This window comes from Aythya fuligula, chromosome 7 (assembly GCF_009819795.1).
Source record: "Aythya fuligula isolate bAytFul2 chromosome 7, bAytFul2.pri, whole genome shotgun sequence".
Classification (NCBI taxonomy): domain Eukaryota; kingdom Metazoa; phylum Chordata; class Aves; order Anseriformes; family Anatidae; genus Aythya; species Aythya fuligula.
Window position 1 is genome coordinate 13,940,514 of NC_045565.1, and position 13,146 is coordinate 13,953,659.

At 36.0% G+C, this 13,146-nt stretch overlaps 1 protein-coding gene across 30 annotated transcripts in view; it reads left to right on the forward strand.

The window, feature by feature from the left end:
• Positions 1–13,146, forward strand: part of KCNMA1 (potassium calcium-activated channel subfamily M alpha 1) — a 470,776-nt gene that overhangs the window by 301,757 nt on the left and 155,873 nt on the right. For all 30 annotated transcript variants that reach the window (XM_032191476.1, XM_032191474.1, XM_032191475.1 and 27 more), the window contains 2 exons: positions 5,466–5,541; positions 9,895–9,970. In XM_032191476.1, the coding sequence (XP_032047367.1) occupies positions 5,466–5,541; positions 9,895–9,970 (152 nt within the window). The remainder of the gene's footprint in view (positions 1–5,465; positions 5,542–9,894; positions 9,971–13,146) is intronic.

A 13,146-nucleotide genomic window follows, 5' to 3' on the forward strand; every position in this document is an offset into this window, starting at 1 on the left:
TTATAAATTGCAGTGTGTAGGATTCTATCCTATTCCAATCAGATCCCATGAGAAAATTCCTATATAAAAAACTTTTCCCAAGTAAAAGGTGAGTGACATGATAGAGACAAAATGGCAATTACTTCTTGAGTGTTCTATTCAGCAGCTTGCTCAATTAACTTTACAAGTCAGGTTCCAATTAAATGTGCAAAGTTAGAATGGAATTTACTGTAATACATAAGAAATCTACCCTATTTAAATTACTATTAATATCATTTAAATGTAAAGCAGTTTTATAATTATTTCATTTTAAAAGAAATCTTTCCCACATACATAAAACCTTCCCAAATATTACTTAGGAAAGAGATATGTACACAATTGTATGAGTAGCTCACACAGCTTTTGAAAACAGGAATTTTTGTTAGTGTTTTTATTACAGAATTTTCGTTTGTAGTTTTGATTCATAAACAAATGTCATAAATTTCTGTTCCTGGTGAGTTGGTGAGCCTGAAAGAGATAATGTCATCTTAGTAGTAAATGAGTCAAATTTGGGGTAGAAACAGTGAGAGAGTATAGCATGGGTCATTGTGTTACTTGTTATTAGTTTTGTTATTAGCATGTTATTAGTTTTCAAAGCCAGGCTATTCTTTATGGACCTGTTGTTGATAAGTACTCTTGAGTGAGACTCATCAAAATCTCTTCTATTTAACTTTGCTTAATTTTCACAGAATCACAGAATTTTCTAGGTTGGAAGAGACCTCAAGATCATCGAGTCCAACCTCTGACCTAACGCTAGCAGTCCCCACTAAACCATATCTCTAAGCTCTACATCTAAACGTCTTTTGAAGACTTCCAGGGATGGTGACTCCACCACTTCCCTGGGCAGCCTGTTCCAGTGCCTCACAACCCTTTCAGTAAAGAAGTTCTTCCTAACATCTAACCTAAAACTCCCCTGGCGCAACTTAAGCCCATTCCCCCTCGTCCTGTCACCAGGCACGTGGGAGAACAGGCCAGCCCCCACCTCTCTACAGCCTCCTTTAATATACTTATAAAGAGCGATAAGGTCGCCCCTGAGCCTCCTCTTCTCCAGGCTGAACAAGCCCAGCTCCCTCAGCCGCTCCTCGTAGGACTTGTTCTCCAGGCCCCTCACCAGCTTTGTCGCCCTTCTCTGCACCCGCTCAAGCACCTCGATGTCCTTCTTGTAGCGAGGGGCCCAAACCTGAACACAGTACTCGAGGTGCGGCCTCACCAGAGCTGAGTACAGGGGGACGATCACCTCCCTAGCCCTGCTGGTCACACTGTTTCTGATACAAGCCAGGATGCCGTTGGCCTTCTTGGCCACCTGAGCACACTGCTGGCTCATATTCAGCTGACTATCCACCATCACTCCCAGGTCCTTCTCTGCCTGGCAGCTCTCCAACCATTCCTCTCCCAGCCTGTAGCTCTGCTTGGGGTTATTGCGCCCCAGGTGCAGGATCTAGTGTGGATTTTGATCTAGTGTGGATTCATAGTAAGATACTTATTGAATAATTCAGGCTATTTTCAGTCTGACAACAGTTTCACTGCAACAAGGTTATTGCTGTGAGGATTACTGTGTCATCAGCTTATGGATGCATACATGATTACAGGTGCACTTTGGCACGTCATTAATTCCAGTACCAGAATGAAGTGCTCTTCGGACTTTTCCTCTGGGAATTATTCAGTTGATTCATCATCCATTTGCTAAGTGCAGGGTGTCGTGAATAACGTATTTGGGGTAGACTTGTTTCATCAGTTTTAGGCTTACACTTTATCCCTAGACATCGGTTTTGTAGCTTATTTGAAGAGTAATCATGAAACTTCTGAATTACCTGCAGAGTTTCAAAATGCAGGTTGCTGCAGACGGTTGTGCAGTCCATGCTATTAAATATTTTAGAGTGTAAAACATTAACTCAAAGACAGCACCTCATCTCTTTCACAGCTTTAAAACTAATTATTCAAGACTGGGAATTCCCCTTTCTCCCTTCTTTCAGTTCAGCTAGTATTAGTGGATATTGCCAGTAACCCCCCAGTCTTCATGTGGTCTGAAGATACCCCACTGGGGAGATGTGCACATTAGTATAATTTGCCTCTAATATGTAGAGTTGTTTTGGCTGACTGATTCTGTGTTAATGGTGTTATGGGGGATAAACACTGTAGGCATAATGGATTTCATTTACAAACAGGCAATGAACTGATACTTCCAAACTCAAAACTTGAGAGCAGGATACTATAAGCACCCAGAAATAAAGTTACTCCAACCTGCCAGCTGTACTCCTACCATTGTCCAGTGTTTTTGTCTGTTTAGCTCAGATCACTTTTCAGAGCTCTTTTTTAGGCTGTTTTGGAATGTCCCATTGTTATGCATGTTCCTGATTTTTTCTACTTTAAATAGACTTCTTCCCCACTCAAGCCTTTGACAATAAGCCTTTCAGCCTTATTTGCAAACAGTCTGCCTTTGTCACAGTGGTTTATACAAAAAATGCTACTCCCAGCTGCTGCTTGTTTCTTTGTAAGCCTAGTTACAAAAATTAAATATTTCTAAAATGTTTGATCTCTGTACAAAAGATAATTATATATTATATGTGTTTTCTAGAAAATATGAAGTAGTATCATATAGTATCATGGTAATTTGACTATTAAGTTTTCAATATCATCTAGAGGGTCCTCCTTTTTCTAATGCCTTTTCATGGGCTTTATGCCTTGTTATGGCTTGATACTATGAACATAGGAAGAGATTATTATTAAATACCGTATTCTTTCTAGTGTGTTGAAACTCATTATTTGCAAGACAGGAAGTACAAAAAATCATTTAAAATGACATGGGTGTAGGAATCTAATAATAGTATCATTTGGGTCTTGAAAAGAGTAGAATTTTGTGAAAGTATTCATATACTGTGATGGTAAGGAAAACTGTCATTTTCTCTTCGTTTTTACTCACAGGTGAGCCTCACAGAGTAGGTAATACCCTGAGGTTTCTGAGAATCAAAATTTGATCCATTCTGTGTAATAATTACTTCAGCTATAAAACACAACCTCAGTAGTAATGTCCTACAAAAGATATAAAGGTTACATGATGAATTTTTACAAGCCACTTCTATTTGTAGACCAAGTAAGCTGAGCTTTTAAGCCTCACCATGCGCGCACACACACACACACATTTCAAATTCTAAAGGGAATTCTTTAAAATAGTGCAGGCTGTAGCAAATGCAGAACTTAATTTGTAAAGATTTTCTTCTTCTTCAGCAAAGTATACACTGAAGCTACAGTTTTTTGTTCTATTATTCAATGTTGTAGCAAGTAAAATATATCTCAAACATTTGCTGGTAGCAAAGGTTTTACTGCTAAATTTGAGTCTTCATTTTGAAATGTTGCAATGGATAGCTCATTAACTTCTCTTAAGATGCGGTGCATTTGAAATGAGGGATTTTTCTCTGACCACGCAATTATTAAAAAGTTGCTAGGGAGTGGAGTGATGGACAGTTTCAAAATGCACATAATTTTGAATTGTACCATTTGTGGGAACTACTGCAAGTGCAGCAGAGGGATATGTCTCTCCCAATGTGAGAACTATGATCTAAAATGATTATTCTCTTCTTTCAAATGGATCTGTAACTTAGAATTATTAAGTATAATTTTATTGCTTTTTTTTTTTTTTTGCTTAGATTCCCAAATCCACTTTTTAAGTTAAGATTAATCTTCATATTTCTACATAGCCATTAATTAAAAAGAAACTATATGTTTGTGATGCACAGATAAGAAATATTTTCTACACTCGTGGCTATTTATGAACCTTACTGATGGAGTGAAAACTCAATAACCAAAGTTATTAAGCAGGTATTCTTTATTACAGCACTGGCTGTAGGTGGGGGGGGATCACTCTGCCTAGGGTTACTGGGAGTATGTTTGTGTTTATATTAGTGTGACAAATACATATTCATTTCATCTCCCCCCCACCCCCAGCAGTAAGTCAAGCCTCCGAAGAATCATTAATGTAGGTTCCCGCACCTATTCACATGCATACTGGAGTCCTTGGGTGGTCATCTGGTGTACTCTGGTGGTCTTCTGATGAAGGCTACGAGTCTTCTAAATTCCTGACCCTTCCTTTGACAGACTTCAGCAGTCAAGCTAGTTCTTTCTGGTTCTTTGCATACAGTTTTTTACTCCCTTATCTTTGGGGTTGTTAACATACTAGCTAGCTAAGACCTACAGAATCAACATCCTTTATTTTGTTCCCTGTCTCGTTACCAAGAGTAAAAAATAAAATACATTTAGCAACTTTCGTAGAGTATTGTGGAGAGAAAGTCTTGATTTAACACACATCTTTGCTTTTGAGGGGAACCTCTATACATTGAGAAGAGGAAGGTTGTGCCCAAATTTATATGTTTGCCAGGATCACGCTTTCCTTAAATTTCTGGAAAGAAAAAAAGAGGTTTATAGCACTGGAAGTAGGTGAAATGTGTCAATAAAGAAGGATATATGAGATGAAGCAACCCTAAACACAACTGTAACATCCACAGTAGTATATTTCACAATTTTAATGTAACTCTTACCTGCACTGTCTACTACAAATTTTCCTCAAAGCCTTATTTTATTTTTTTTTTAAGTTGTGCTTGTGTAGACTATGCTATGTACCTTTATTCATATGCCAAAGATCTGCAGACAATTTACTACCGGTTTGTCTCTCTTAATAATTTAAGCCCTTAATCCTTTATACTATTTTCTCTTGCATACTTCCTTTCACTGGCTTTTCAGTTGCCTGAGAATTGCTTATTCAGGCAACCTGAATTCAACACAAAATGCTATTTCTTTGTAAAAAATGCTACTTTTAATAGAGTGTAATCTATTATTATGCAGAATTATATGGCAGATCTTAATTTTTAGGAAAGATTGTGTGCTCTGCCTGTTCTTCTGGTTGAATTTTTGGAAATTGGGGTGGAGATAGAGACCATTATTACAGTAAATGATTTTACGTCATTAAGATTTACCAATTTAATCAGGCATATCCACAGTCTAGCTTATCTGGGTTATCAGATCTCTTGCCCATAATCTCTTATTTTTCACTAAGCGATGTGGGAGGTTGGAGGAATGAGAAGTTTATGATGTGTTTGTGTCTTTGGCAGTCTGGAAGAGAAAGTCATGCGTACTGGAACTACAAGAAGTGTTTTTTTTTTTTTTTTTCCCCTTAGTTTTCAGCCTATATAAGCCTCCCATGGCTTCCTACCTAAACTAAGGCTTTCTGGTAGGATACTTCAACAGTTAAAGAATTAAATTTAAAACAATTTGAAAAAGTCATGGTTAGGATCTTGGAACTGTTAAATATGGAAGAACACTTCAAAGGTATTTGACATTTTGTATGCTACCTCCGTTCATTTCACTGGTCACTGTCGTTGGAAGTGAAATGCTATTATAATATGGATTATTCTTTACTTTCTTTACTATAGTCTTTTTTTTTTTCTTTAATGCAGGTTTAAGATTTTTAAGAGCCCTTAGGCTGATACAGTTTTCAGAAATATTGCAGTTTTTGAATATCCTTAAAACAAGGTAAGACATTTCCTTATGTATTGTGTATTGATGGCTTTTGTCTGTGGTCCTAGTAATATATGATTTTCTTTTGTGGGGAATAAAAATAAATAAATAAATAAGACACCTACTCATTATCTGTTCTTCAAAGCTTTTATTTTGCTTATGAATGATTTACCAGTGTAAGCATCTTTTTCCATGTTATCTGTAGAAGGTTTTATTTGGAATATCTGAATGCAGATAAACTAAAAGTTGAATGAATTACAGATTTCTTCATTGATTAGATATTATTTCTTTTCACATTATCAGTTAGTATTCGACTGCCTTGCCAAAACAGAAATAACAGAAATCAAAATTCAAACAATGGAATACAGCTAAATTTTTTTTTTTTTTTTTTTGAAAAATAATAAGTTTTTACACTCAGATGTCTTTATTTTGTGCTCATTGTCATTAGCATTCCTTTCAAATAATATGTTATATTTCCCCAATTAACTTCCTGTTTTTTGCTGATTCTTTGAACCATTAATACATGATATTCATGTAAAAAAAGCATAACTTTAAAAAAAAAAAAAAAAAAAAAGATTTTGAGCAACAAAAAAGGAACCTTCCCATGCCTCACAGTAGTAGATACTTTGCCTTTCATCATTTCCTAAATTACTCCATCTGAAGTATTGAACCTAACTTCCAGCAAGTACTCAATTCCATTTTGAACTCCTATGCTCTCTCTATCAGTTGAGGTGCATGTGTGAGGATTTAATATACAAATAGCTGTCTACATGCTATGTTAATAATAGCAGAGCATGCTCTGCTAGTTGTGGGCAAAAAAACCTTTCAGATTTCTAGGCAATCATGGTACACAGCTATTTCTTCATTCCTTAACCTTAAAATTATTTTCTGTGCTCTGGAACTGCCAAACTCTTGTCTTCAGCTATGTGACTATAAGAAATCCAGCTGTTGTCAAGTAGAGAAAATAATAAACGTAAAAGATATAGCCCGGTAGCTTAGAATGTTACAGGTTTGGTAAAGAAAGGAAATAATTTGTCCAGGAGCACAGACTATCCAGTAAGTTTGCAACACACTGAACAACCTCAACAGAAGACATATCAATCAACGGAAAAGTCCCAGAAACTCAGCAAGTTTTGGATAAAGGCTAAAAGTCCCTTTCAAATGTGGTAGATTTGTAAACCTCCAGATTCATAAATGAAGGGATATTGAATTAATTAAGTTCAGTTTATTCAGAGCTCACTTATTCAAGATTGACCTGTTCATTCAAAAATAACTCTTAGATTAGTTATCATCTCTGTAATTATCTTATCGGAATGCCCAAATATCTGTAAAACCCAAATGCTGACTATTTTATAAAGTTTATAAGGCAGAGCTTTCTGATGTGACTGTTTCAGTTTACTCAGCTGATAAAACCCCCAGCAGTTCATCAACAGTCAGTGTCTCAAAATACTTTTATATGTCTCTCCCTGTTCCTAGTTCTTCAGTAGAAGAATACCTTATCTGCTCTTTTTTGTATCTTACTTAATAAGCCTGAAATGAATGTAATAACTGGGATTACTATTGATGTTCACAAAGCAGCATTTTGTAAAGTGGATGAGTCAAACTACAACAAATGGACAAAAATTCTATTTATTTTAGAATAGTTTTTAGTTACATCTGACATGTGAGTGCCTTCTTTTTTATTTATTTTACATGGATTTGACTTGCAGAAAGAAAAAAAAAGTTTGTTACTACGACTGCTAAATTCAAATGAGAAATATTTTTTTTTCAGCGTATTCTAAACTACCACCATAAATAAAAGCTATTTAGCAGAGGTGATCTGAGATAAGTGAACATGCTGTTACAGTACAAGAATACTATTTTCTTGGCCTATTTCTATTTCCGCATTATTAATCTTTCAGGGAAGCAAAAAAGCACTTTTTGCAAATGGTCAATCAGTAGTTTTGCAAGAGATAGAGCATTTAATCTATTGCCCTCATTATTATTATTATTATTACTTTTTGCTTAAATAAAATTTACTTACCTAAAATTGAGCAGTTTCAATTACAGTAGCCATTAAATCTTATTGTTACCTTAAACTCTTATTTTGTATAGCATACTTTTGACCAGTTACTGCAACATTGTTTTGCTGAGTTAAAAAAAATAAATAAATAAAATTCTCAAATTATGCTCAGTTTTTTTGTTTTTTGTTTTAAAAAGGAAGAAAAATAATTTTCACCTTTTCTTGCAATCCATTTCTAATTTTCAATGAATTTTTCAACATCATAAATGATATTACAGGAAAAGAAACTGAACATGTATATAAAATTATGAAAAAATAATAATAATTAAGATAGTTCTTTGTTTAAGGTGAGATGTATTCATATGAAAAATATGGAAAGGATTAATCTAAAGGTATTTTAGTGTGCTTGAAACTAATAAAAAATAACTGCTGACAGGACAAGAAACTCATAGGGTATGAAGGGCACTGCTATGTTTTTAATATTTGGTGCAATTAGAGAAGCAGCTCTGTCCTCCTTGTCCTATTTCCTTCATTAAATAAAAGATTTTACTTTAAATGCAAATTACTACTGGTTACTGATGGGGATATGAGGATTAAAGGAACACATCTCAGTCACTCAGTACACAAGAAAGGCCATGTGAAATACTAGAGTCCAAAGGAAGAAGTTAAACACTGCAAAAACAGAGGCAGTGAGAAGGCTAGCAAAATAGTGATAATTATGAGAATATATTAAAAATTATCAATTATATTTAAAAAGAATCTATACGAAAAAAGCAAAGCTTGACAGTGGCCTATTAAGAGACCACTCTGCCTATGATCTATTTGTTTCCCTAGTTTGAAATAAAGCGAATCTTACTCATATTTTTTTTTTTAGTTCCCATGTTTATGAAATATAATGAATTGTCTGTTGTTGAGTTGAAATTTTCTCTCCTCCACTTCACTGTTTTCTAATATTTTTCAACAAAACTACAGGGACTTAGGACTCACAGTTAAGGGATTTTGCACAGATGTTGGAAAGAGCTTAAAGAGCAGGAAAATGTTTGTGACTAATCCTTCATCTATATTTAGACTGTGGTAGAAACAGGAGTATTTCATAGAGGACAGAAAAGGTGCAATTTTTAATAAACTTGCAAAATTGTTACAGACAAATTATGTTAATAGTTATCTTCAATGACTGCTAGCATTTACTTGTATTACAGTAATATGTGGAGACCAGCTGACGCATTATTACATCAGGAGTTTCTCTATTTATGATTTTGTTTAATCTTAGAACATATGGGTTAGAGTCTTGTGTTATGATTGAATGCGATCATCAACAAAATATGAATGTTAATCAACCATACCTCCAGAAAGTGAAACAGGGAATGTTTTGATGTGCATGAACATCAATTAATTGCAAAACTGAAGTTATAACATCAGAGTTTTGAGTACAATAATCATTATAGCAACTGTGCATCTTTCCTAGTCCCTACAGATGCCCATTTCATCAACTGTAATTCTTAAAAGAAATCTCCAGTGGAGCTAATGTCTGCCTTATTTCCCAGGTTCATTTCTCAACTTTGTTTAGAAATTAATGCATGGTAGTAATACACATTGATAGTGAGTTTTTCCCTATTTTTCTTCTTTTGGAACATATTGCTTTGGGGAAAATAGGGATTTTTCTGAGGCTTCGCTCTTTCTTAGATGTGTTTCCAAAACCAAAGGACAGCTGCTTTCAATACAATTTCATGAATGGTTAAGATCATTTAGACATAATAATACATGAACTTCAGTTCATTGAATATTTATTGAACATCCTTCCTAGCTTTTCAAATCATAGTGATTTTTGTAAAAACAGAGGGACCAAGCTTTACCTAAACCTCATCCAGAGGCTGTTAAGTATGGCATTTTCCTGCTGAACTCAGAGTGAGGTACTTGCTTCAAAATCAATTCTGACTACAGTAGGGCATATACTACTTAGTGAGACTAAAAAGAGTTTGTTTCATTTCTCTGGAAGGTTTCTTTTTTTATTTATCTTGTTAGGAGTCCAGATGTAGCTAAGGTTTCTGTTCATCCTTCTGCTCTCAGATCCATTTGAACTTTTGTAGTTTGTTTCCTTTTCAATCCATTTGTTAGCTCTTTCAAACCATCTAAATTACACAAATGCGATCGCTGCAAAGTCAAAAATAATACATGTTTCGCATAAGCCATTGATTAAGGTTTATTTAGGGAGCTTGGTTCTGTTCAGAAATCATCATGAGAATCTTTCAGTGTCTAGATTATACAGTTTTATGCAAGTACATAGTAAAAACGAATGATAAATATCAGTATACATTACTTTTTTTTTTTTTTTTTTTTTTTTTTTTTTTTTTTTTTACCCTCCACAGTAATTCCATCAAGCTTGTGAATCTGTGCTCTATATTTATCAGCACATGGCTGACAGCAGCTGGGTTCATACATTTGGTAAGTATGTTTGAAAATATTTCTTCCGCTTTTTTCATGGATCACCTGCTATTTGAGTTACTCTATTACTTGAAATTTTCTTGCTCTGATTAACCCCTTGGTACATCTACTGAGTACAATTAAAAAACAAACAAACAAACAAAAAGACATCACAGTTTCCAATTGTTAAGACTTTTACTCAAAATTTGTTCTGAATAGTAAGTAATACGTCATTAACATTTTATTTGGGTTCAGCAGTAGTTAAGTATGAGGCTTGAACTGATGCAACTTCTTGAACGATTGCAATTTACCAGTAGGTGGCAATGTTTCCTAAGTAACTACCTGAAAGTGCTTCCTGGAAGGGATTGGTAGAGTCTGAATTGAGTGAGGTCCTGGTAAATCAATGGTTGTACCAGGAAAATTAAAATAAAATAAAATAAAATAATCTGTATTTCCACCAGAAGTAACAGGATTGCTAACATTCGGGATAGCATGCCTTCTGTTTTGATCTTAAATTTCATTTTTTTAGATGTATCCTTCACTAAATACAGATATTTTTTTTTTCATACATTTTTATCCTGCTCTTAAAAATGCCTGGAAAATGTAAGATACTTAGTATAGAATTATGTATGTTTTCATAAATTTTAATATTATTTTATATGAAAGATATATGTCAATTGTATTCATTTAAAACCATAAGCTTTTCCTAAATTATTAAATCAATATAATTAAATATGTTTAAGTATTTGAAGTATTTGTCCACTAAGGACAAAGGATGCGGACTAGAGGACTTGTCCTCTAAGACCAACTTAGAATCAGGAAAATTTTGAGGTGCTAGTAGTAATAAGTTATTCTGGAATGGTTTTGGAGTAATATTATAATTTGATGATAATCATGTTAATCTACAGTAATTTAATTGACTTTACTTGAATTACCTTGTGATATGTTGTGGTGGTTTTACCGTGCTGGGCAGCTAAACCCCACAACCGCTCTCTCACTCCCCCTCTTTTTAGATGAGGAGGGGGAGAAGTAAAGCAAAGAACAACTCATGGGTTGAGATAAGGATAATTTAATTAAATAAAATAAATTAATTGTTTAATAATTAAACAATTAATAATAATAATTAAATAAATAGTATTATGAACTAAACAATTTAACTAAAGAGAAATAAAAAGGGAAAGGGGAAAAGGGAAAATAAAAAAAAGGGGGGGAGGAAAACAAACGAATAAAACAAATGAAGGCTATGTGGAAGTGCGGAGGAAAGAAATTACTCTCTACTTCCCACAAATGAGCGATGATTGACCACGTCCTTGAAGAAGGGCCTCAACACATGTAGCCGGTGTTCGGGAGGAGGACCGACATTTTCACGAGAGCCCACCCCTCCCCTCTTCTTCCTGTTTCCACCTTTTATTGCTGAGTGTGACATCACATGGTATGGAATATCCCTTCGGTTGGTTTAGGTCAGCTGCCCTGGTGATGTTTCTCTTCTCACTTTTTGCCCACCCCCTAGGAGGGTTAGAGAGAGGCCCAATGCTGTGCCACTGCTGCTCAGCAGTAGACACAACACTGGTGTGATAACACTGTTGTTCCAGCTACAAGTGCAGAGTACTGCACTGTATGGGCTGCTGCCAGGAAAGTTAACATTCCAGCCAGACCCAGTACATATGTTCACCTATATAACGTGAAATTCAGTTGTTTATCTTCTAGTTATCCCAGAATTCATTTAGAATAGAATAAAATAGTTTAGTTGGAAGAGACTTAGAAACATCAAGTCAAGCTCCCTGGACACTTCAGAGCTAACCAAAAGTTAAAACATATTATTAAGGACATTATCTAAATGCCACTTGAACATTGACAGGCATGGGGCATCAACTGTCTTGCTAGGAAGCCTATGTTTGGGTGTGTTTGATCACCCTCATTGTAAATAAATTCTTCTAGTGTGTAGCCTGAAAATTCCCCTGGCACAGCTTTGTGCCATTCACAAATGTCCTGTCAATGGTTACCAGGGAGACATGTTTAGCATTTAATTTTCACTCTTAGGAAGTTTCAGATGTTTTGTTATGTGTTGTGTGTGTGTGTGTATATATATATATATATATATTTATTTAAACACCTCTGCTGTAGGAATTCTCAAACTCCAAGCATCCTACTGTGGAACAACTTTTAATAGAAATTATAGAGGGTATACTCCTTTCCCATTGATAAAGTTATAACTTAACTTACCTTTGTCACATACAATAGTTTTCCAATAATGATTAGTAAAAATGGTTGTGTAGTAGTGCATCATGAAACTCAGCATATCACTAATGCTATTAATAACTGCATGTTTCAAAACAAAAACATTAAGCAGTATGAATGCATTAGAAGTAACATAGACTGGAAAATATCTGAACAAACTGGTATGAAATGAACCCTATTGTTCTTTTTAAATAAATAATTTATACCTGTATTATTTAGTAGTGATTGGGAAAAAACATGTTGTCCCTAAACAGTATTAGTGACAAGACTACACATATTGACAGAAGAACTATAAGGCTATAATAAGGGCAGGCTTAGGTTCTCTGTTTCTTCAAAATAAATCACAGGAAAGCATTCAGAGTTTATATTACATGGCCACTTGCCGAGGCGATTGGCTCCAGGGCAGACGCGTTCTGCAGCGGAGCGGGGGATCGGACAGGCAGGGCTAATTTTGCTGGCACTCAAGGGAGCCGCCAGGACGTGGCAGCCCTTGCGAGGGAGGTGAACGAGGTGAGAAGGAGGCGTAGGCAGAGCCAGCAGCGCCCCCTCCCCGGCTGTTCGAAAGCTGCCCCTAGGGAGCGCGAGCGACCAGGAGCGTGGCAGTTAACAGGACAGGGAAACAGGGCGTGGTGTGGCAGTTCGCGCAGGCAGGGCAAGCAGGAAAGGGAAGGGCAGTGCGTTCCCCCCCACCCATACGAACACCTCCTCTAACGGCGGTCTACCGCTAGCTCAGCTGCAATGGTGTACATCAGGCATAGTGCGCTCTCCAGGAAGCCTGTACACACCCAGACCGACTGCCCGCTCAAAACTGCAGCAGTTCAGGTCTCCGGGTGCAGGCAGTGCCTGAGCCTGTTGCTACCACCTGCGGGGGGCAAAGAGACTGTGTGCATGAGGTGCGAGCAGGTGGACGACCTGGTCCGCCTCGTGGTAGAACTCAAGGAGGAGGTCGAGAGGTTGAG